Source organism: Pelmatolapia mariae, linkage group LG6, assembly GCF_036321145.2.
Source record: "Pelmatolapia mariae isolate MD_Pm_ZW linkage group LG6, Pm_UMD_F_2, whole genome shotgun sequence".
Lineage (NCBI taxonomy): Eukaryota > Metazoa > Chordata > Actinopteri > Cichliformes > Cichlidae > Pelmatolapia > Pelmatolapia mariae.
The window spans coordinates 19159868-19185693 of record NC_086232.1 but is presented as its reverse complement, the minus strand read 5'-3'; the positions used below and the strand labels follow the sequence as shown (position 1 = coordinate 19185693).

Below are 25826 nucleotides of genomic sequence, written 5' to 3'. Positions count from 1 at the left end.
GCTGCTGCCTGCTTATTTTAACACAGGCTGACATGACAGGGCTCCTGTGTAGATCTGCAGTACTGTACCCCGCACATACACAACCTTCTTCTGGGTTTATATTTGTTTATGCGCATCTGCTCGTGCATCCCACGCGGCCGTTGTCTCACCTGTATTTCAGCCACCATATTGTCATCAGGCTTCATGTGCACAGTGAAGGCCTCTCTCATCTCTCTCTGACCGTCATACAGGACCTCAATCTCCACAAAGTGTTCCTTCTCGCCCTCCTTGAACTCCACATCTTAAAACACAAACAGTGACGTGTGCAGTCATATCAGGAGGCAGCATGCAAGTTACTTAGTCACTGTGTAACCGCTAAAATCAGGTTCTCACCCTCTGACATCGGGTTATAATCCTCTCCAGAGGTTGCAGACCCATCCTTTGTGTGCACCCTCACTACTGAAACCTTTGAAGTGTCACCAAAACGAAGAATAGGAATCTTCACTATGGCCACTTCGCCTTTCACCTGGGGCTCACGCACACTATACTTGATCTCAGAGAAACGGATGATCGGCTCTGGAAGAAAAATTGTATTCACGTACTATAAACATTTAAAGCAACATATTTTTTTCTTTTGAACATCTTTGATCTGAACTCAAATTTTACCAAATAATAATGCGGTTTATGGGAATAAGAAGTATTAAAAAAGGCAAAGGTACTGAGATTCTCGTGTTCTATTGTTAGCAGATGTTATGAGACGCAGCAAAATAATTGAGCTATTCTATTGTAGTTATTTACATCAGTTTTAGCTAACTTAGTACAAATACAGACTCTTTGGATTGGGCCAGGGGTATCTTTTTTTTCCTCAGCCATGATATTTGATACATTTTTTCCCACTTGTGCAAATGTTGTTTTATTATTTGCAATATATTTAGTTCCAGAAAACACGTACTGTCTTTCTCATCTGTGATAGTGACCAGTGCTTCCTTCTGCTCCCCGATAGAGGCGCCGTAAGGAGACTTGCTCTTAGGAGTTCCCAGCACCAAGCGGAATTCCTCATCCTCCTCATGGATGGAGTCGTCTACCAGGGTAACCACACATGGCTTTTCACTCTCACCTGAGGAGAAAATTAGGGTACAGAGAATATATTATATATATATAAATACACACATATATATATATATATATATGTATATATATATATATATATACACACATATATATATATATATGAACCTCAAAGGATACATGAAAGATCAAATCAGAGGGAGGGTGTCACCTGGCAGAAAGGTGATGACTGATGCATCAGTATTGGGCCTTTCGTTATAGTCCATCATGACCTGAGCAGAGCCTTGGCGAGTGTAACAGCGTGCAGTGGATCTGAGGCTGATGTCTCCACTGCGGTACACTGTGGCTGTTACCTCCCCATCAGACTCATCCACCTTGTAGCTTCCTTCCTTAAACTGAACCTTAGGCACTGAGAAGCCAACAAGCAATCAATTACAAGAAAGTCTTCACAAATTTAAAAGAAGATAGTGTTTCATGCTATGAAGAATCCATATTTTTTTAAAGCGATCTGATATTTTTTGACCTATAATTTATGTGTAAAACCATTTAATAAATGCTTCATAATGTACATATGTATAATAGTTAAGAGCCAGCATATGACATCTTACATGAAAAGTATTTGTATTCAGAAAGTCTTTATTTGTCCTTAAAGCTACATAACAGTGCGCCAGAGTAACCATTTAGTCATTGTTTATTTACTGATAATGAACTTTTATATAAGTTAAATGAATATAAAATATCTTCTGAAAAGATTATGAGTGCAACTCTTTGTTTGGAAGGAGTAAAAAAAAAAAGCTTAGCAGATTTATAAATCCGTACTTTGGTTTGATTTCTAAACCTGATACTCACAGTCAGTGACAGTATCATTGATGGTGATGGTCGTCTTGCTTGGTTCTCCTAGCACCGCATTCATGGGCATCCGCAACACAAGGTCAAAGGTCTCGGGTCCCTCTAGTTCCGGCTGGCCCAAGTCATCCAGGATGGTTACTCTAAAAGTCTGCATTGTCACCCCTGGAGCAAAGTCCAGGTTGCGGCTAATGCCAACGTAGTCCAGTCCAGCTGGCAGACAGAGAAGAAGCCATTAAATGATGCTGTTATTTAATGCGACTGAGTGCTGTGGATTCTGTCAAAGGTCTGATACTACCTTCAGCAGAAACGGGGTCGCTTTTCCTGGAGCGGATGGTGACGGTAGCGGTTTTGGACAGGTCAGTGCCTGTCCTCCAAACCTTTACCTCGACATAGCCTGAGCTCTCATCCACAATATACTCAGGCTCACCGAAGTACAGTGAAGGCTCTGTGAGAGTTGGGAATATTAGGAAGGAAAATTAGTAAATAATTGAGCCATGATCAGCAGTCAGTATTTTCTTAATGGAAATATTCTGACAAAGTAGTTTCCAAAACCACATAAAGTGAAGGAAGTAATCTGTGTTTTCTCTACAGGCTCTTAAAACAAAGATCTTTTTGTGGCACAGCATAAGCCCAGACATTTGGATGTTGGCAGTTAATGTGTGAGGATATTTAGACTACATGTTTTGTAGTTCAGGTTCAGGGACAGATTGAAGTGAATAGCTGAGCAAAATGCCCCCATTTTTTACTCAGCACAGGAAGAGAGCTGTCATCCATCTTATCCTGCCTCAACCTTCCTCCCCCACTTATCTAAATCCCGACAGCTCTCTCTGAACTCAACGCCAAAGGGTTGAGGGTACACCTGATGAATAAGCTGTGTGCTTGTATGTGCACAGGCAGTGATGGGTAAGCGAAGGGACGTTCCTGGAGTCTGATGACAGAGAAGCTGATAAGAAGCATGGTAAAGGAGGGGAGGGGTGCGGTGGCAGAGACAGAGAGGCAACCGTCTCCTTTGTAAAGACAGAGGGCAAGAATTCAGACCGCTGGAACACATTCATCTCTCTTCACTTGTGTATAAAGCAGGTTTTCAACACACTGCGTCCGGCCAGCGCTCTTAGAGATCTGACCTATAGATAGACGTGGAGATATAGAGGTTCATCTTTTCAGCAGAAACTCGAGGACATAAACATTCTTAAATGCACTTCACAGAGCCAAGTCAAGTTGCCAGCTTGTGAAAAATCGCGTTGTGTCTTGTAATACTGCAGTTGTTAATATTCTTCTGCTGTATGATTTCAATAATTAAATGTGTTAGCTGTTTTGTCGTACCACTTGTTTAGTTAATCTTAAATGCTTGTTTTGTCAAATCTTCATACCGATGTCTTCTAACTGATCTATACACTATTAACACACATTTCAAGCATTAATAAAAGCGTTTTGTTGCACCTGTCAGAAATTGTCCCATTTTAAAACTTTCCTTTTTGATAAAGCTTATAGTTAGCCCTGGATCAGGTGACCCTGAACTACTCCCTTAGTTACGCTGCTTTGACCTGTGGAGGCTTCCCATGATGCACTGGGTGTTTCTTGTGTTTTAGACCACTTGTCACACCACCATGTCTTTTGTCCCGTCTCCCTCCCCTCACCCCCCACTTCACTGGCTGCCCTTCCCTGAACCTGGTTGTGCTGTAGGTTTCTTCCTGTTAAAAGGGTTTTTTCCTTCCCACTGTCACCAAAGTGCTTGCTAGCTTCACTTCCCACCAAGAAGGGAGTACAAGTGAAAATTCTTGCATGTTTTCCAAAACTAAGAATTTAACTATTAAAGTGAAACTCTTTTCTCTTTTAAATTTAAAAAAAAAAATGTAGCCCATTTTCACCGTCAATGCCTCGATTCTGCCACATGAGGTTGTAGCGATATTGAACAAGTGTCACTAGCTGTTCGTTACACATGCTTGTCTACCACCCCAAGCATCATTTTTCAGTATGCATTGTCAATGTAACCCAAAACTAACCAAGGAATTTGTTGTGTAACTCCCAGGCAGTAAGTGAAAACAAAACAAAAGACAAAGTAAAAACATGGTCCAAGCCACAAAGTTGGGACATGAGCTACAGTCTCCCCACTGACAAACTTGCGGTTCATGCCACTGCCACATGTTCTGCTGTCTTGCAGAGACTTTGTCACTTGCTTTAAAGAGGAACTTTTGCCTTGAGCTCTCAGTACTGCTTCAGCTGCTGCATCACTGGTATCAGAAATCTTGTAGGTGCATCTGGGGAGTGCTAGTGGTTTCTGGCAAAACTGCATGAGAAACATTTATAACAGTAAAATATTCTTATTTTTACAAGTGGACCTTTTCATGTCAAGAAGTACAAGTACTTTAATCAGTCTTCTTTGTTCTTGTGTGATTAGTGTTTGCAGTTTAGCCCACAGCTTTCAGTGAAGACATCTGACCAGAGCTGATATGTAACAAAAGTCAATAAAAATGTATCACTGTATCTGTTAAACATTTCGGGACACTATGAGTGAATGTCAGATGTCTCAATAATTTCCCTCTCAGTTATTACTACTTGAGGAGAAATGGCAGATCTGCTCTTAAAGTTTAGAAGTCGATGCATGCTGTGAGAGACAACTGAAGCTGAGGGAGTGGTTGCTGGGATGCATTCAGCGCCTTCCGGCTTCTATTTAGCACCAAAATAAGGGTGAGAGGGTGAAGTGAGTGCCAACATGGCAACCTTAAGATCAGTGGGAGGAAGATCCAGACAAACAGTAACAATAGAGGCTCGTTGTTGGCAAGGTCCCAAACCACAAGTTTACTCAGGCGGGGCAGATTGTTTAACAGAGACGCACACATTACAGGCACTGAAGCAGATTTGTGGCGCGGTGGTACTTCAGGACCCACCAAGAAGAAGAAGAAGGATCACAATAGAGGTATACAGTAAAGACTCTTCTCTTGTCTCTTCGCGTGTCTGGGAATGCACAATGGTTATATTTATATAAAGATCAATTAAACTCCAAGCAAGTGCGAGAAACGGGCGAAAGGCGCGAGAGACGGGGTAAATGTGAGAAAGGAAAATAAATCTCTCAAGCTAATATGTTGAGACTCCTTAGAGATACAGACCACATAGTGCTGGAAAACATGCCAGTCATTTGGATTCCCTGCATAATAGCCTCGCCCCCCCCCCCCTCCACCACCTGCCTTTTGGTCCCTTCAGACAAAGGGGTGCCCTCTGTTTCCCCCTGGGCTTTCCTAAATGCCGGTGAGGGTCGCCCGCGGAGCACGGTGAGATTTAAAGTCCTTTGATCTGTCGGGCTACAGTGTAGCATAACATTGACAGAGGTCGCCTTTTCCCCACTCAGCACCTGTCTGTTGTTATCTTGTATCTGACGCTCAGACAGGCTGAGTATAGTGGATAACTGTAGCATAAACACAGCCATACTGTCGAGCCGCTGATGCAGGCGCAGCATCCAGGTCTTTAGGCTTTGGTGATTGTGGTGATCAGACTGTCTGCGCACCTTCAGTGGATTAATAGCGAGCAGACACCCAAATGCAAACACAGAGCAAAGAGACTCTGTAAGCAACAGGATCAACCACACCTGCCACCCTCTGTGGCTCTCTAACTGCAGCAAAGGATGTCAGCGGACGGTATTTACTCACTGTTCATAATGGGGCATTTATCATTTACCAGTACACCAACAAACCTGGTGACCAACTACAAGAAACATCTTACTGCTGTGTTTGCCAAAAAGGGTTTCTCCACCAAGTTGTGTTTTGCTCAGGGTCAAATACTTATTTCACTCAATGACATGCAAATCAGGTCATAACTTTTATGTAATGTGTTTTTCTTCTGGATTTTTGATTTTGATATTCTGTCTCTCTGAATTAAAATGTAACTAGCATAAAATTTGTGAGTAAAACTACAAATTCAGCAGTGGATCAAATAATAATTTTCCACACTGTACGTGCAATAGTTTCACGAGGTCACTCCTTCTGTCTGTAAACAGATGATTGATGGAGATCCCTCTCTTCATCTTCAACTCCAGGTCTGATGCGGGTCCAAAAAGAACGAGCTCAGCTCAGCATACATTCATCATTATTTTTCTCAAATGATCAAACGCTCCACTCACCGTCATCGCTGTCTGCCAAAATGGTGACTTTGGCAGACGGGAAGTTGGCGCCCACCTGGCCCCCCATGGGCATGCTGAGGCTGACGTTAAAGCTCTCCTCTTCCTCGTAAAGGGAGTCATCGATGATAATGATGCGACAGGCTTTTTCTCGCTCATCCTTATCGAAGCGCAGCACGCTGGTGTGGTCCTCGGGCCGGGTGATGTAGTCAGAGTAGGAAAGGACTGTGCTGGGTATGGTGCCGGTGGCTGTTCCTGAGGAATTATGGGAACAGAAAGATCAGTTTGCAGGGAAACTAACAGCAGGAAGTCATTAGAGTAAAAAGGGAAAATAAAAAAATAACACAAAATAAATACTAATTAAATAATCAGCCCTACACATGAACATAGAAATGTTTGCTCTAATATATCACCAATAGTCAAAAGTAATGAAAGAAAAGGTTCCACTCCTGCAATTCATCCCGTTTCATTTATTTGTGTTTTGATAAAAACAGATTAATCTCACCTTGCTGAGTGTAACAAACTACCATGAGCTCCTGGCTGGCATCTCCCGAACGTCGCACTGGCACCAACAGCTCTCCAACATCCTCCTCTATCTTGAACTCTGACTGAGGGATGTAGACGGTCGATTCTGTTTTGAAGGAAAACAAATCAAGGCCAAGAACAACAATTTTGTTCAAATAACTCAAAATAACCAGATTCTTACCATCGCCAGGGTCCACAATCTCCACCGTCGCGACGTCAGGAAACTCCAGTACAGCCATGACAGGGTCTGACAGCTGTATCTCAAATGTTTCCGAGGTCTCAAACTCCTGGTCTGTGAAGATTTTCACTTTCCAGGTCGCTGTGGTCTGGCCTGGGTTGAACTGAACCTGCTTCTGGGCCTTACCACGGAAATCCTTGTCCTTCTCTGCTGTGCCGTCTTTAGTGGCAATACCTGAGGGAAAGCAGTGCCAGTGGCAGCAATATTTTACCCCAGTGCTTCCTCCTGGGGCTTATGTCAAAGTACAGGCTTTCATATTTGAACAGTACACATGATAATTTCAATCTGATGCAACAATAACAGGTAGAATATTCTGTCTGCTGACACCGCAGAATAAGAAAAAGATAGTTAGAGTTTTACGTTCCTTTGCACAGCGAGTGAGTGGCCAGCATGCAAGCCTTACTAGGAAATGTCATACATGAATTCAACTGAACCTCTGTCACAGACAGGACAGGAAATGGAGCAGCAGTCAAACAAGAAAACAAAAGCTTTGCTCCTTTGGGGACATGTCTGCGGCGTGAGTGTGGAGTTTTTCTGTTTGGCTGCAGGGATAAGCTGAGGATAAGCCCTGCAGCCTTAAAAGGAATGTTTAGAGATTTTAACTAAAGGCAGCTATGGTCATGCTTTATTGCAGGTCTGACCTTTAAAAACACATAAATAACATGAAAGTCTAAAGAGACATTTAAAAGTGGGTAATAATTCATTGTTAAAATGTCAATTTAATAAAGGGTCGTGTGGTATCATCATCCATCATATCTTTTTTATGAGTGACAAGCAAGTGGCCCCTTAGGAGCTAAAAAAATAAGGCCATTATGGAAGTACCAAAAACTGCACTTTCTTGAAGGGCCACTTGAAGCTGGCTCTAAAAATGAGTGAATCCCACAATGCTCAGGATCATTTCCAGGAAAGATTTTAAATTTAGTCATGTGGAAAAAATGTATCTGGACTTTTTAATGAAGTGAAAGTTATAATCCAGCTTACGTAGCTAAGGATGTATTTACTGTATATTTAAAGAAGCTAAAGTAACTATGAGGATGGCACTTTAAAAATCATTTACATCATATAACTGGGGAGGACGTGGGTCAGGAGGTGGAGCATATCTACTAGCATATCTACTACTCAGACGGTTGGTGGTTTGATCTCTGGCTGCTCCAGTCTGCATGCCAAAGTATCCATGGCCAAGATACTGAACCATGCTCCTGATGTGTTCATTGGAGCGTGAATGTTGGATAGAAAGCACTGAGACATTGAAAAAAAAGCTCTTATGTTTGTGAATGGGTGAATGAGACATGTTGTGCTTTGAATGCTCAAGCAGACTAAAAAAGCATTAACCCGTCCATTTACCATTATATTGTTACCATTATATTATTGGATCATTGCAGCTGTTGATATTAATTACTTATTTATTGGTAGCTTGATTCAACGTATCTCCAAAATAAGCTACTGAAGCTTTAAAATAAATGTTATGGAGTAGAAAATACAATATTTGCATCCAAAATATGAAGCAGACAGTAGCATAACACATAAAAACCTGTTTACCAGCTGTTATTTTGGGACACCCTCAGCTTATTTTGGTCACTGAATTTGATTCATTAACCATGTTTGTGGTGTCTCGGAGCATATTTAATTCAGTTATCTGATAATATATTATTTAGCTTAATTAGTAGGTGTTTTTGTGCCTGCAATGCATCCGTGCAGTTTATAGATAAAGCTTGCTAATCAGGCGTTCAACTTTTAGTTGGTAACTTATCCTCTTGTTCAGTTGTAGCTTTTGGCTCCAAACAAACTAGATATTACAATCCTGACTTTAAAGTTAGAGGCCACAAACAGATGAGTGATGTCTCAGTGGCTTCGGCTATTGTTTCTACGCAGGGAAGCCCTATATCAGGAATGAAAAACAAAAATGTCTGCAGATTATAGTAGAAGCAATCATTATGTTTGTAAAAACAAACAAAAAACCGCCACTCATTTCTAAAGCATACAAATTTAATTAGGTTTCCTGCAGTTAATTAGAAGCTAAATAAATGACTTGTCAACACTTACTGACAAAAGAAGTTTCTCCCAGGTAGCCTCTGCGTTTCAGCGTCACCTCCAGGAATTTGGCATCTTCATCCACCAAATAGTATTCCCTCTCCAGAGAGATCCAGGCCCAGTTGAGTCGGAATGGCTGGGGATTTAGTTTATTTCCACCTAAAGAGAGACAGGGGAAAAAAAGAACCTAACGTATTAGCATTTCATTTGAAACTTCTTTCCGATGGAGACTACAATAATCTGTTTTGTTCCTATCGGGACTCACTGAGGCATATAAACTGCAATCTGCTCTGGGCTCAAGGATAAAAGAAATCAAAGGGATATTTTAATTTAGGAAGGGAAACATGATAACTTAATACCAGGGCTTCTCTAAAGCTCACTTCACCAGGAGGAGTTGCATTACTTGTTATTTCAATGGATTCTTATCCATGTCTACCTACAGCTCTCTCTTATTCTCAGGCCTCAGTAGGATGCCTGTGAACTCAGATAAAATGGAAATTGTCTGCTTTTGAAAAACGTGCTCATAGAGTTTTATCTTTATTGAACTTGCCATGCACTGGTCATGCTCTGTAGCGTTCCCTTTTGAAAATAATGAAGTGGAGTGGGGTGTTTCCAGGACATAGAGATGAGTCGGATATTATTAGTGACCTCAAAGAGCATATACAAATGATTACATGTTTCTGGTTTAAGAAAAAGTGAGCACAATTACCCCTTTCTACTAATTTCTGACTTTTTATCATACATTAAGCCAGGGGCAGCCAATTAATATTCCCCAAGGGGCCACATGAGAAACTGGGACTGTTGTGGAGGGCTACTTATAGGTGCGGCCATCCACAACAGTCCCAGTTTCTCATGTGGCCCCTTGGGGAATATTATTTGGCTGCCCCTGTTTTAACGATGATTTAATGTGTGGCTGCGCACAACATGAGCCTGAGTAAATACTGAGTGAAAGAGGCTATCCTCCAAAAATGAAACACATTTGACATTAAATATCAAAAGGTCAGAGTCATAGATCCCGTCTTTAATCCACACTATCTCATGACTCATGTAATCCCTCTAACTGCCAGCTTGGTTTTTATCACTGACTTAATGCAGACAGCTTCAGAAATATGTCAGAGAATAAGTTCTGCTGCATACTTGGAATATTTTTTTTAGCAATGGCGGTAAAATAGCCTAATGCTTTATCCCTGAACGAGGCGAGCCTGGTGACTTGTGACTTTTGAAATGGGTCAGGCTCAGCGGATTCTCTGGATCAGAGAGGTTAGAGACAACTGGCTCGCTTTAGTTTTGCTCGGCTGGTCACACTGAGAGCAGCCCCGCTGACCTAACTCTGTAAAAAAGATGCTTAGAGGAGTGAGAGAACTTGACTGAATGAGAAGAAGCAGAAGTTTTTGGGAAGATTTTTTAAAGGTTTGATACAGGTGTCAGAAAAAACAAAACACAAAGGTGAACTAGACATTACACCAGTCAAAGGAGCATGAACAAAAACAAACAACGGGACAATAGAAAGGAGCCTCTCCTTGTCCTCACACTGAACCACCATTGAGCTCATTTTTGCCTCAGTGAAGAAGAAAGGGGCTGCAGTCTTTATGCTATGTGACCGGGGAGAATGAAAACACTGGGGAGCTGAGTGTGGGTATTCAGGATGGGAAGGGGGCCGCTTCCTCGAACCCACATGTCAATGCTGAAGCCAAGCCAGGCTGTATCACAATAGAAACGATCCACGTGGACCAAAAGGCAGAAGCATGATCAGATTCAGCTGATGTTTGATCGAGTAATGATGACTGTCTGGAAAATGTGGGATAGTAAACATAAATAATCACTTATCATTTCTTTCTGGAAAACAGACTGTGGACAACTGAGTTCAAGTTAAAGAAAGAGTCTTATTCTGTTCAGCGTACATGGATGGATACATGAATGCAGGCTATCCTCTTGCGAAAATGGAGCGGCAATGCCTGGTGAGCACTCTGCACCAGGCTCGTGCTCAGGTTTCCCGCAGCCATGGCTAAAAATACAGGAAACAAGTATCATGTCTGTTTTTGCTTGACCCAAATTCTTCAAGTGTTAATAGAATAACGGGTTTTTGAAAACATTCGACTTTGTTGTGTTCTGAGCAGAATCGACTCAGTACCTGCTAAACAAGCAAAACTCTTAAAGACAAGATTTGCTCTCAGCACCCAAGAAGGAAAATGCACCAATTCCAGCCTGATGTACAGTCATATACAGAAAAAAAGACTTGAATCATCAGATTGTTTCTGTGCTGGAAAAAAAGTGCGTGCTGGCAGTTGGCCCTATTTGGAGCTGATATGAGGAGAAGCTCATTCAGAGTCTCTCATCAGGGCTTATTGAATGAACACAGCCAAGACAAAAAACTGCTTTTGTTTTGGCACCAAGCAATCAGGCAGCTTTAGGTTTCTGCATTACTACAAGGAGTAAAACAAAGGACTTTTTATGAATCAGACCAAGTGTGCTGGGCTGATATTTCACGGGCTGTTGAATAACAAGCATCGAAAGTACAACGACAAGGTATTTCTACAGTATTCACTTCCTGCAGAAGTGAATAAATGCAAATCCTATACTTTTAAAACAACAGGCCCCATTACACAGCTGAATAACGGTCGTGCTGTGTGTTTCACAGCCACAGGTCTGCTCTGGGGACGTATGGTGGTGTCTCTTTATGATTGCATCATAAAGAGACACCACCACAGAGTTACATCTGGCATTGCCTACTTCTTATACACAGCATGATCCACGGTTGTTTTTAATAATCATTTCATCCAGAATAACAACTGTCACTGCTGTTTCACTGTTGCACATCTTCCTTTTTTCATTGCACCTCAGTCCTACAGTATGAAGAATGTGATTCTCTGTTATAATATATGCCTCCTCAGGAGGAGCAGAAAGCAGCACTACTGTTTTCTGGCTGAGAACATCAAAGCGAAGATCTCCCTTAGTCTGTCTGTCAGTCTGTCCCTCCCTGTCTCGCAAAACCTTCCTTCCCGCCAGACTCCCAGATTATGTGTAGCAGAGTGACAGATGTACTCCACAAACCTCCTCCCCCTCTGTGTTCCCCTTCCTCCCTGTGTCGGCTTTGTTCGCAAAAAGGGGATGAACAACTGAGAAGGACAGCAGGCCGCAGTCTGGGTGGGCCAGATCTGCCGCCATGGCGTGCCTCCCTGCCTGCCTGCCTCCACATTTCTCTGAATTCTTTTGTGCGTGCTGTCAGACGCTGAGGCCGGCGCTGGCATGAGGCTGAGCAAACCAAGAGTCGGGATGCCAGGCGTGCACATAGCACTTCAGAAATAAATGAAAATGGTTTAGCTTTGCCCAAAATAGAAAGACCTGCACAAAAAGTAGCTGCAAACATAGGAGCCAGATTGCTGTGCTTTATGATTAATAATTTTGACTGTCGGTCTGATTTATTGCAATTTTTATGACGCTCATGCTATATTAGTCTGGCTATCAAATCCAATACACTCAGTGACTGACTCACTAAGCTCACATTTCCATTAGCTTTTTAAACTGACAATCATTATAATTTCTGCTGGGATGAAATGTTTTATAGGCTCCATGTATTTCCAAACCTTCCTGTTAGCAGCCATCTAATAAATTAGCTTCACTTTGATTGATGCCAGTTGGACGGCAAAGAATACTAAAGAAATGTGTTCTGTTATACGAGCCGAGTGACACAAACTCCTAACAAGCACTAAGAATGTGCATCAGAAAACACAGAGCAGTTACAGAATAACAGGATGACTCAGCAAATATTCTGTGCCGGCACAACAACATCATGGCTTATTTACAGGACATTGCAGCCTCACAATTTCCCTCCAAAGGCGTCCTTTAACGGCACATTCTCCCTCAGTTCATATTTACACAGCGGCACTGCCTGCACCATACATAGATGCAGTGGTACAGTGGGTCAGGCTGGAGGTATCACTTGAGAGGAAGGGCAATATGAAGCTTTGAAGTTCACCAGCATGATGCAAGGAAGAGCAACCTTCTAAGAATATCCTCACTGAGTGACAAGCGTCACGTTATTGCATTTCGTCATCAATCATCCAGTTCATATGAATACTGGTGAGATTCCTGCCAGCTATGCTCAGCATTTAATATCACTGGCTTTAAGTGTGGTCTGTTAAATCTAGAGGATGTCAAACATCAGGGTAAACAGACAAAAAAGGAGATCAGGTAAGATTCATCTAAAATTTAGGTTTCTTAGATGCAATGATGACTTTAATCGTTCAGTTTCAGTACGTGCTATGAATCAACGAATCGAAGTGTCTGCATCACAGCATCTGTTCAGGACATTAAGGACATCTCTGCAGGAAGTTGGAAATAGCTTTGACCCATGTGCGCCAGTAGGCGGGGACAACAAAACGAAAAGAAGCAAACTTAGACAGCACTCACATGTAGATGTCAAATCATGCAAAAAGTTCAAAAGCAAAATAATGAACAAAACAACACTATTGATAAATCTAAATCTAGATTAAGGCTGTACTGAAGGATATTTCAGGCTAAAATGTTGGAACGCTGCCTCTGGGGACAAAAAATAAAACCAGTGTGAAAGCAGGGAAAAATACCAGTAGACTGGCTTATTCAATGCCCATAATTGGGCATTGAATAACATTTTGGTTTGCTAGTGATTGTTTTTAATAGCATTCACCAAATTCCTTGCTAATGCTAACCGAATGCTCACACAACATGACTTAGTCAGTTGCGATGTTGATCGTGGACCAACATTATTATGATGACATGGACATATCTACTTAAATTGTATTAATAGATAATCAGTCTCTTTAACTAAATGCATTAAATACTAAATGCCTGTTCGGTCTGATCACAATGACTGAATGACATTGAACGGCGTATCTTGATTGCATATGGGGTTTTAGTGATTTAGCTGTTTTACACAATTATGTGATAAATAATGTGGCTTGCTTTGTGACCTACACTTTTAGCGCTTTATTGGTCTGCTGCTTAGCACTAATCAGCAGCTTCCTGTATTGGTGCAACGTGCACATACAGTCAGTGCTTCCCTGTATTGTACATCACTTCCCTCCACCCTGTTGTTCATACATGGTCCCTTGTGGCACCAGAAAAATTAGCATCAGGTGTAGCATCAGCTACAGGTGTAATGCTGAAATATAAGGAGGCTCTGGTTAAGACAACTGAGTCAAAAAAATATGAAAACCTGCACCTGATTAATCTTTTGAGGCACCTCGACTGAAACCAGGAAGTTCAAACTCTTCCTGGTGTGTCATGAATGTACCAAAACTAATCCATTCAAAAGCTGTTGAGACATTTCACTTTAGACCACAGTGATTCATGTATAAACAAACCAACAATCCAACAAACCAGTGTTTCCTTCTCTGCAGCAAAGTCACTAGTGTGGCTGAAAAAAAAAAAACATGGCACAGAGTTCAAGTAACTCAGTGACAGCTTTGCCATGTGGGAGCGGATAAGAATAACCGCTCTAGCTATACATCATAACTCTGCACCCCAGAGGTCCACCAGCCACCATAAATCAAGGCTCAAGATAAAGAACAAAAAGAGAAATAGAGACAAAGAATGAGGGAATAGCAGAGTTCAGTGAAAGGGCCGGAGAGAAACGTGAGATAGAAACAAGAAAAAAGAATAGTAATACCCTGAAGGGCTCTTAGAGAAGAGGAAAGGGGAAGGAGGGTAAGTGAGAACAGGACGGGGTGTGGTGGAGGAGGACTGAGAGGCCTTAGCTTCTTTAAGTCGCGGGGGGCCCCGACAGTGGCACCATTAGCCAGTAAATCTCCCGGTGACTGTTGACACGAGTGACATGTAAGATCCCAAAACACTGTTAGGGAGCAGAGGTTTAGCATGTCCATGTCGGCCAGCCTGCAGTCCACATGCAGCAAGGTACCCTTACAGTGCTGAAGAAATGTGACCAAAATGCTGCCCTTTTAAAAATATTTCAAGTTTCTTTTCCTCAGTTTCCCCTTTTCTCTTCTGGCTTGATATCATTGCACCCCTCTGGGGAGCTGCCCCCTCCAGAGCGGGCACCTCTTACGGTGGAAATCTGTGGGTTATCGGGCTATCTGAGATTGGGTTAGATTTCTGCGGAGCTGGGAGTGGGGTGACCACATGCTTTGAAAGGGGATCCCTCTGGAGCCTCCACTCTCACGTACACACCTGTCTGCCTGGGATACCACCTCACTTCTAGGCCCTGCTCTGTCTGTGGCCCTGGAGTCTGGAGTCCCATAGGAAGTGCATTCCTCTCCCCGGCTCTGAATGATCACATAACACTCAACCCACCAGGGCCCATGATCCCCCTGCAGAACTGGGAGACTATATTGTTGCAACTAGAAAAAAAAACACAGAGACTTATCTGAATGCAAAGCTATTTTTTCTCTCTTTGGTTTTTGTCTTCTGTTTGGGGTGCACTTTGACTTGCACCAAAGATTAAGAAGAATTAAATGGTTTTTTTGTTGATTTTTTTTTTTTTAAATTATTGTTCCAAAACACTCCAAAATCTTTACATTTACAAGGTTTAACAGGTCTGACAGAAAGGGTTTCTTTTCTTAGCCTGTGGCTCACTGGACCCATTCCTGATTGATGGGGATATATGTGAGCTGTGTCACAACAGGTATTTACTGCTTCAGTATCCCACTCTTTGAATGGCTGTAAGAAATTCCAGAGTTGGTCACTTGATGCAAGTTACAGCTTGCAAACAGTGTGAGGATGGCCCAAGTTGAATCCTAGTTTATTTCTAAGATCATCATCACAGTTTTGTTAAGTCTGGTACTCTGAGTACTTAGTAAGAAGCCATTAGTTGTTTAAAATGACAGCAGTAGCAGATGATAATTATACTGCTTTCTTTCTACTTTAGACGGGGTTTGCTGGCAAATAATCATAAGATATTCACTTTCTGCACCTATTTAACTTTCCACAACACAGAAGATGCATTGAAGGAGAGTGACAGTGAGGCTGGACAGTGGTGTGGACAATCAGTACTGATGACGTTGTCATGTTTTTAAAAGATTTTTATTGCTCAAATCAGCATTTGAGAAAATTTTTCTTATTGTTAAACTTGTAGCAAGGTGAGGTGCTGTTAAAGTAAACCAATGACTTGAAAAACTGTTACACCTTTAGTATTTAATGTTACATAATAGCTTCTTGTGAATATACAGATATAAACATATATAGAATACCTCAAATGAACCAGAGGCTGCAGAAACTGTAATGGAATCACAAGACAATAAAAAAGAAACAAACTATGCACCATATAGTACGGATAATGCAGATGAAATGTAGAATTTAGATGTTTTTCACTGTAGATTTGAACTTTTTAGCTACAGAGGAGGGGTTTCTTTCTAACAACTGACCACTATGCTAACTCTATGCTAATAACTGATCCTCACAGAGACCCCTGAAATCAAACCGAGTGTCTGCTCCTGACTTCTTACTAAGACACACGTGCTCTTACAAGAGCCATGCTTCAGCTTTGCCTGGCCACAAATACACACACATACACACACAATGTCGCTGGTCTGCACATTATTGGTTTATGTTTGATTAAGATCTTAATTTTCTGTATCAGCAGATACACGGACTCGCAGTTACATATGTACATGTATGCTTGCAACATTTGAGCCTGCAGGGCTTATAGAGGAATGCCAAACTGCTTCAGTTCCACATGAGGATATGTTAATTATCCGAGTGTGTATTCTTGACCTGCTCATGAAGAAGCATCACTGGAGCACATGTAGTGGCAGGTATCTTTTAAAGGCTGCTAAGACCCTTAGGGAGCTTTCCATATCAGTGCATCTGAGGGGTATTTCCGGGGCGTGAGGCCACATTCAGATTGTGTGTATTTGTGTAAAACTTACTAGGCTTAGAAGTGGTATGTTTACACTCGATTCAGGATTAAGAATCACTGGAGTTTACAAAGGAGGTTTAAAACCCACTGATTTTGAAAGGATGTGTCTGGATCTAGAACTACTTTGATTAGGTTAAGAATTCATTATAAAGAAGGTTAATAGTGTTTTTGTGGTGTTTAAGCACAGATTTCTATTTAACCTTAGGTTAGGTTAATGAAGTCGCATTTGGATTTTCTTTTTAAGTACAAAAGTTTGTTCCCTGAGGATTATCTTGGGTGATAATCTCTACTGACCCACCATCGGTTCTCACACAAGCAGCTCACCTACTGAGATTTGTTATCAGAGAGCCTGACCATCACTGTGCTCTCCACTCTCATGCCCCTACATGTCCAGGATAAAGCCACATCCCTCAGGGGTCACCTCTTCAACACTTCACATTAGCGGGCCACCAGCTGGCTCGACTCGCTCTCATGTATTATCTCTTTGATCTTTTCCTGGACGTGTCTTTGTATTTGTGTGTGTGGTTATGTATACGTATGGTGATGATTTTACTGATAAGTGTATCCATTAAGTGCAGTGATACAGATGCAGTTCATTACACAAATGATGTGCCGCTGCCACACGTGTCAGCCGTGGTCATGTAGAAACAAGGTCTGGTTTTATGTCCCAGTATAAGCTCCACCGCACCTGGTTCAGCTGAGTTGGCTGGAAGCTTAAATAAAGTGTGTAAGCAAACAGAAAAGGGAGCGCTGAGCTAATTGAAGCCCTTGTGTTCCCTTCCTGTGGTAAAACCCACACTTAAAGACAGAAATTCTTTGCTTTAGGCATCTTATTATGTGGAAAAATGTTGGCCTAAGTTAAGATTATAGGATTAAGGCACTTTTATCTAATCTATGTTGATTAATGTCAGTGCTACTGATTCTCATTAAAAATAAATATATCACTCACAGTCTGAGGGTAAGAGTTAATAAGGAGGCATTAAGGCGAAGCTAAACTAAAAACAGACAAACTCACGTCCTCCTTTTTCTCAATGGGCGTGATGGTGGTGTTAGGAGGTGGAGCATGTCCCTCCAAACAGCATAATTATAGACTAAACTTTCCCTTCAGCATTGATTGCCTTTCTAAATCTTGTTTCATATTTTACAGCCAATGCTAAAATAGTAAAACCCACCTGCTGCATTTTATCGCTTTGCATTTGCTATAAATATGTAATGCTGTTAGAGGTGACAAGGCAACGAGCGATTTTATTATACCCTGACCCATCATCGTGCTTGTACCACGCATATCCGATTCATTTAAGAGAATTCTTTAGGGTAAACGATGTCGGCTGTCAGATTGTCGCATTATACTTGGGGTGGATATAAATAATGTTTTAATAGTAAGGCAGTGTTACAGAAAGCCTCAGTGCTTCAGTGTTATGTCAGAGTAAGCGAGCAAAAACAGAGAGAGAAAGAAATTGAGCTAACAAAAAATATGGAGTTCATATATTTTGGATAAAATTGGTTATTCATTGAAAAGAAATTTAAGAATCTTTTAATTTGAAAATCTTCATAATGTCAAAATATTCTGCAGATTTTATTTCATAAGTCATGTCATTAAATAGTGGATATTTAGAAAGATAAAAGAAAATGTTTGTGAGACTTGTTGTAAGAGGAACCAGATATATCAGCATGCATACCTATGCACATTTCACTGTGTCACTTCAGGCAGATGATGAAAGGTGACGTTTGAAAGCCCAGAGAAGCGCCCCAAAGGAAAGGACCCTATTGTTCAATAACAATACAGTTGAGAGCATGTGGTAGTCTTTTACTTTTACTAACCCACAGTCAGTGTTTGGCTTAAGTCCCCTTTGACCCCTGTACTTTAAACCTGCTGCCCTTTCCAGTGGGGCGAACAGAGGCGGCGCCTCGGTACTGGGTGTCAGTCATGGCCAACTGCCTTAAGTCTTTGTGATGCAAACACTTAGGTGACCGACAGAGAGCAAGAAGTTTAAATTTTAGCAGCCATTAAAAGTCAAACTCAAAGTGGCTTGAAGCCACTACACATTAAATATTAGAGGGGTCCTACCATTGTCTTCAACTGTGAAGTAGAAGATATCACTGGTGGCGTTGCTCCCATCCAACAGCACATAACAGATCTTCATGTCATTGATATCAGCTGTTTGCATAAAAAAATATGGAGAAACAATTAGCTAAAATGATAACTGTGACGACTAAACCACTTTTATAAGGTTGTCCTTCAGGATAAATACAAAGTCAGAAAATCTAGTTTACAGAAATATATTTAAACTCCTAAGACCCGAACCCTTTCAGGGCATGCAATTTTAATTTCTCTTTACCATTTGGGCTGATTGGGACCTGATGAATGTGAAAACAAAGAATTACGTGATTTTTTTTCCTGATTTTTGTTTATGAGAAAAATTAGATCTACATATGAGGACATTCGCTTTAAAATTGTGATAGAACAGTTGCAGCATAACGTCCTCATAAGTGGATATCATGCCCTTGTAGAGCAACATTTTGTATTTTGGTCTAGACAACCCAAAATTTGATGTCCACATATGAGGTTAAAATTGTTTTATGGGGTCTGTAGTAACCAGTTAAGCATCATTATATTATATTATATTAGTATTAGTATAATGCAGCCAACTGTTTTTAACTGAATATTATTTATTTGAATATTTCTTATTCTTTGCTTTTTCACCAGTTATAAAAAGCTGTTTTTCTGTTTTACATATTCAGGATTTGGATGTGTGCTTCTACGCATCTTATTAAATTCTATAATAACAAGTCTTTGTAATAAATCCTGGGAGAATATCTAACTTTATACTAACTCAAAGCTGTTGGCATCATGAATTCAGAACAATTCAGGGCTTTCCTTTGTACCACACAAAGCATCCACTCCAATCCAATATTAACTCTAAAACACTGATGAGTAAATCTTACATTTGAAAAACGTTGTTACAAGGTTTAAAAATGTGACATCATCTTACCTTGTGTGAAAGTCTTGATGCTGTCATTGCCCAGGGCGGTATTCATGATGAAGCCATGCAGTGGAGCTTCAGACACCGTGTACTTCAACACCTTCTGGGGACTGTCCCGGTCCTCTGATCGAAGGACCTTGCTGGTGATCACAAAGCCCAGGTGTCCAGTTGGGAGGACTTTCAGTGAAGCGGCAGCCTTATTTACCAAAATCTGAGGGACACCGTTATCCACCGTATTGATGTGAATAGTCATCATTTGGGGTTTGCGTGTCTCATAGTCAGTGTTAGGGAAAACGTAAAAGTCGGTGTGAGTGCCATCGGTGACAGTGAAAGAGAAGCTGTCTTCACTGGACTCAGTGCCATCATGCTTATAGCTGATAAGGTTCTCGTTCAGGTCCTGCTTGGTAAAAGTCGTAATTGGCTGGGTGTTGTTGAAAAGCAGCAAACCGTGTACTGGCACCTGCGTGATTATAAAGCGCAGCAGGTGGTCTGGAGTGTCCCGGTCTTCAGCTGTAAGTTCAAAAGGTGTGATGAGTTTGGATTCTCCCTCCTCCACAACTAGCCTTGTTATGGTTAAGACAGGTTTCTTATTATCCACATCAGTGATGGACACTCTGAAGGTTCGGAAGACGGGATTGTAGCCGTCTGTCACCTCAAACTCAAAGCTGTCCATTTTAATTTCATCATCAGAGGTGTGGATGTAGTAGATCTTGTTGCCGGCAAGCTGCAATTGGGTGAAGGTGGAAATAGGAACACCTGGTAGGTCAGTGCACTCTAAGTGCCCTCTACTAGGCGCTCTCGTGATGCTAAAACTGAGGTATTCATCAGGGCTGTTGATGTCAGAGGTGCTGAGGAGGTCAGTGGTGAGAGTTACTTTTCCACCTTCTTTGAGAGTCACACCTTTGTTAACAACATCTGGAAAAACCATATCAATGCTTCCGATGCTGATGTAAAAGTAACGGTCAATAAGTGGATTTATACCATCTGTGACGTCAAATTTCAGCAGGTCACGGATTCCTTCCTGGCCTGTGTGCACATATTGAATGAGTTGTCTGTCAATTTCATCTTGTGTGAAATTCATTCCCAGGGTGATATTTCCTAAAACATCTCCAAATTTGCTGATACGCTGAAGGTAGCCTTGGCCAGGGCCGTATCGCACAACATAAGTTAATTCCTTGTCTTCGGAGTCAAGATCTGTTGCCTTTAAAACCCTGTTGCTAATCACTTTTGTTTCTCCGATCTCCACATCGAGGCCATCGTTAATGGCCATTCTTGGTGTCTCATCATCAACAGGAATGACCACAATAGGAACAGTTTTTTCCACTTTGTGTTTTCCATCAGATAGCCTGATTTCCAAACTGTCTTCCTTGGTTTCAGAGTCATCATGTTCATAGACAATGTTGGATGCCTCTATGATCTGCTCCAAGTTGAACTTCTCCACAGGGATGGTGCCAGTGCTGAGCTGCTGAACAATTGTCCCATGCTTGGGGGGTTTGATGATCTCAAAGTGCAGCTCATTCTTGGGGATGTCAGCATCAGCTGCGTTCAGAATTGGGGTGTCAATGACCAGACTCATGCCCTCCATTACCACAAACTCACGGACAAAAATCTCAGGCTTCTCATCATTGGCTGGAATGATGACTATAGGGAAGAAGTGGCGCTCAGAGAAGTTAATACCATCTGAGCAGCGGAACGTGAAACGATCTTCCACAGGTTCAACCCCTTTGTGGATGCTTTGGACATAGTAGATGTGGCCAAGGGAAATGTCTTTAATAGCGAATGCGGTGATGGCCGTCCCAGCTCTTGATTTCTCTGAGCCTGCTGCTGGTGAGATGTTCTCCACGTAACCAGAGGTTGGTTGGACAATGATGGTACACAAGATATCCTCGCTGTTGGTGTCAACATCCTCAGCATGAATTTGCTCCAGAGTAATGACGTTCTTCTCCCCTTCCACTACTATAAACTGCTCGCCGACGCTGACAACAGGTGGGATGCTGTCAACAGGAAGGATTGTCACATGGACTGTCACACCTTGGATCTTGTTGCCACCAACGACCCACTGCTCTGACATGTCAGACAAAGTAAGATTGAAGGAGTCATGCTCTTTGGTCGGACCTATTTCACCAGATGTGTGAGCATACACAACCACCCCGTTAATTATGTCCTCCTGGGTGAATCTCTCAGCAGGAGCACCATTAACCAGGATTTCACCCAGTCTCGGAGGTTCTTCAACAATAAAAGTGAGCATGAGGTCATCTGTATCTTCATCGTGGCCCTGAATGACGTTACTTGTAATCTCCGTGGCTCCATTTTCCAGTACATCTATGGAGGCTCCGAGCAGGCCGGGTGGGAGCATAATTGTGGGCCTTTTGTCATCAACTGGCTCGATTGTGATCCTGATGGCAATTGGTACCTCATGGAAACCATCACTTACAGAGAGCTTGATGACATCAGTGAGAGATTCTTTTCCTCCGTGCATGTAAGTTAGACGACCGGTTGTGATGTCTTCGAGCACAAATGTTTCGCCATTTGACATATCAATCCCCAAATACTGCAGCTGCCCATACTGGGGAATCTGGGTCACCGTGAAGATGATATTGTCATCATCTGTATCCGTGTCAGTGGCGTGCAGCTCCTTCCTGGTAATGACATATGTACCTCTTTCCAAAACAGTGAACCCTGTGTTGGTGATAAGTGGAGGTTTGTTGTCAACCGGCTGTAGGAAAATGGTGAACAGTCCATCTGCTGTGTTGCCAGCTGTGTCTTCCACAGTGAATGTGAACTGAGCCACTTTTGGAGTGATGCCCAATTCCTGGTCTGGGGGCTTATAAGCTACTTTGTGGTGATTAACCTGGGCTTGTGTAAACTCTGTAATTACAGTGTCAGGGCTGTCAGTCAGTACAATTTCACCCAAGGGGGCTGGATTGTTCTCATCTGTGTCAGTCGGGGGCTTAGTGATGGTGTACTTCAAATCTCTGTCATCTGAATCAAGATCAGTATAACACAAAAATTTCTTCCTAAAGTATGTGAGCTCATATTCCTGCACTGTCACGTGAAGGGTGGTGCCTGGGAAAAGCTCTGGGGCAAGGTCATCAACGGGATGGATTTTGATAGTGAACATGTGCTCGCCTGATTGATTGGGAGGATCGTTATCGTCCTGGACCCGGAATACAAAGTGATCGGTTACAGTGGTGGTGCTGTGGGGCCCGATGTGACGATAGAACAGCTTTCCATCCAGAATGTCCTGCTGAAGCCACTCAGTCACCACCTGCTCAAACATCTCATCCGTCTCGCTGAACTTCCACAGAGATGGGTCAGACGGTAGCTCTGCTTGCCTAAGCAGGAGTTGCCCTATGGTGGAGTATGGTGCCTCCACGACAAACTTAATAGTGGAGTCTTCTGAATCGATGTCTGTTGCACTTAGGATGAATGGAGAGATCTGCATGATTTCATTCTTGAACAACACCAAGCCAGTGTTTGCATTAATAATAGGGGGCTCGTCATCAGTGGGGACAATGGTGATGGGGAACAAAAATTCCACTTCATTACTGCCGTCAGTCATTCTAAAAATAATGTTGTCGCTATAGGTGTCGCTGCCATCATGCTGGTACACAACAATGCCAGCGTCTAGATCGGCAGGTGTAAAGAATTTCCTGCGTGTGCCGAGCATGGTAAGGTCTCCGTGCTTTAAACCATCGATGACTGTGATTTTCACGTCTTCCAGGTTATCCTCATCACTAATCTCTAAATTCTGAGAGCTGGACAGAGCTCGAGATTGCCCTTCAAACAATAGCTGCCCTGTATTTTTGGTTGCAACAGGAGCCAATGTATTCATAGGCTTTACCACAATCATAAAAGCAAATGGATCTGACACTGCACCATCGGTGTCTACAATTTCAAACTCTAGCTGAAAAATCCTCTCTTGTTCTGAGTCATCTGAGGGTGGCTTATAGGCTATTTTAAGCTCTTTGATGTCCCTGTGATAGAAGGAGGTGATAGGCAGGTTCTGATCATCTGTGCTGATGATATAACCCTGCTGAGGGTTCAGTGGAGACGTGATGTTGAAGATTAAGTCATCTGGGTGAGATTCAACATCTTCAGCCGACAGCATGTCACTTGTAATAGCTGTCATCACAAACTGATCAACCTCCATCATCATCATAGCTACAAAGCTGGGTTTGGGAGCAGTGTTCTCTGCACCTTCTCTGATTCTAACCATCATTTGGAAATGCTCTTGCATTATCATGTTTCCTTCGTTATCCTGCAGCTCTACCATCATTGGAATATAGTCTCTGTTTGGTGAGTTGGTTTTAGCCGTGTGCTTGTAGCGAATACCCTGCTTCACAAACTCATCACAGTCAACCATTTGGCCATTGGAAGGGTTGTTCAAAAGAGTGCCATACCTGGGAAGACCTCCAGCGCCGACCAGAGTGCTGATCTTACACTGTGTGACACCATCCTCATAGGAAAACTCCAGGCCCTTTTTGTCAATAGGATTGCTCTCTCCATTGAGCTTTTCAACATTAAGGGGCATATTCCTGGTGAGGATCTCAAGCTGCTGGAAAACAACCTCTACTTCCAACATGAAGGGGACAATGACTGTGTCTGTGTGAGAGTCATAACGAAGCTGCATCTTCACACGATCCTTACTGGGGCTCCTTGATCCAAAATGCGTGTATTTCACTTCTTCAGATCCAAATGAACAGGGAAACTTTTTAGGGGTTAGCATCCCAGGCTTCTGGGCCAGTGGATCATTGTCCAGGACTGTGATTTGGCAGCGGTCACCAGGCTGCACTTCTGTTACCAGGTCATTCACAGGGTCCAGAAACACGGACCGCCCAAAAGGCACTCTGATCCCATTGTTAGCAACAATGATATCATCTTCATTAGGTCCAGCCCTGCGGTGATAGAGGTGAGCTGAATCAAAAGGCCCTGCACATACTGAGGCAAAACAGAAGCTGAGAGAAAAAGCCAAAAGAAGGCAACTCTTTTTACAAAGTTTGCAACTTTGCAGACAAGCAGCCATGTCTGCTGCTAGTTGCCTTGTAATTTAGTTAAAACAAGTGAGCAGCAGCAGGAGGCTGATGCTTCTTAAGTGAGAAAAATAAAGCATAAAAAAAAGAAACTTTGGGCCCGCTGGAATCTCCTCTATGTGTTTCTTGTGTGGCTGCACAGACCCAAGTGTGGTGAATGCTGCAGGGCTGTGCAGGTGAATGAAACAGTAGTCTGTGACTTGCACAGGCTCCTCCTTCTGTCAGTGCAGGGAGGGGAGCCTCCAGCCCCCAAGGCTAATTTAAGAAAGACCATTGGACAAGATTGCCCCAAACAACACCTACCCTTCTCCTCTTCTCTCACTAAAAAAAGGGTGTTGGGGTGGGGGTTGGAGGATAAAATCCTATTCAAAAAAACAAGTCTTATTTGATTATATGGAATCTGTACAGTTAAAACCCCTGACACTATACTGTATAGGTTAGGAAATGTGATGTACTATAGATAGATATCCATGTTTTTTCATATGATGCATCATTTTATAAATACATTTAATAAAAAATCAACTGAATATAATTTGATATCTTGTTCCTCCAAGGTTTTTCTTTTAGACACAAGTGTGAATATGCAAATGTGTCAGAATGCAACCCAGTTAATGTTCCCTTTAAAAGGGTTAAAGCTAAGAAATAGTAGAAAAACAGTAATAAAGCCTTTACCCAGAGATAAAATGATTCTTTAGCTATTTAATCGATTTGTTTTTAGCTACTTTGAAATGAACAGTGTCTTCTGATGTTTGATCACTGACCTGTGTGATATCACACGCAACTTCATTTTTAAGGGTGTAACCTATCCTATCAACCAATCCCTTATTAAAGTACCATGGAGGGCGGACTAAGAGAATGCAATGTAATATGCCCAAACAAACTATCATTATCTGCAAGATAAACCAGTCAGCAGGGATTCAGACACTGAACAGGATTCTTAGAGTATCACAAGAATAAAGTTTAGTATCTCAACCAAAGGTGTGCCTGTGCAAAATGATGACGTGTGGAGATATTTCTGTTCTTTTCTAGAGTTAAGGGCCTCTAAGTTCAGGCAACTTTCGGCTCCGGAGGGGCCATTTGTTCCAAACATGGGGACAATAACCTGGCATCAGCTGGCACAACAGGTGTTGGAAACTGTTTGGTCTCACACAGAGAG

The 25826-nt window shown here is 42.2% G+C and overlaps 1 protein-coding gene across 1 annotated transcript in view; it reads right to left on the bottom strand.

The window, feature by feature from the left end:
• The window catches only part of frem3 (Fras1 related extracellular matrix 3), a 33314-nt gene extending 8651 nt beyond the window's left edge, over positions 1–24663 (bottom strand). Inside the window, exons 1-12 of the mRNA XM_063475216.1 lie at positions 19647–24663; positions 18722–18811; positions 8814–8960; positions 6714–6944; positions 6513–6638; positions 6011–6262; positions 2192–2341; positions 1897–2106; positions 1259–1456; positions 932–1096; positions 373–555; positions 150–280 (exon numbers count right to left, since the gene is read on the bottom strand). Of these exons, the coding sequence (XP_063331286.1) occupies positions 150–280; positions 373–555; positions 932–1096; positions 1259–1456; positions 1897–2106; positions 2192–2341; positions 6011–6262; positions 6513–6638; positions 6714–6944; positions 8814–8960; positions 18722–18811; positions 19647–24663 (6900 nt within the window). The remainder of the gene's footprint in view (positions 1–149; positions 281–372; positions 556–931; positions 1097–1258; positions 1457–1896; positions 2107–2191; positions 2342–6010; positions 6263–6512; positions 6639–6713; positions 6945–8813; positions 8961–18721; positions 18812–19646) is intronic.
• Between the last annotated feature and the right edge of the window lie 1163 nt (positions 24664–25826).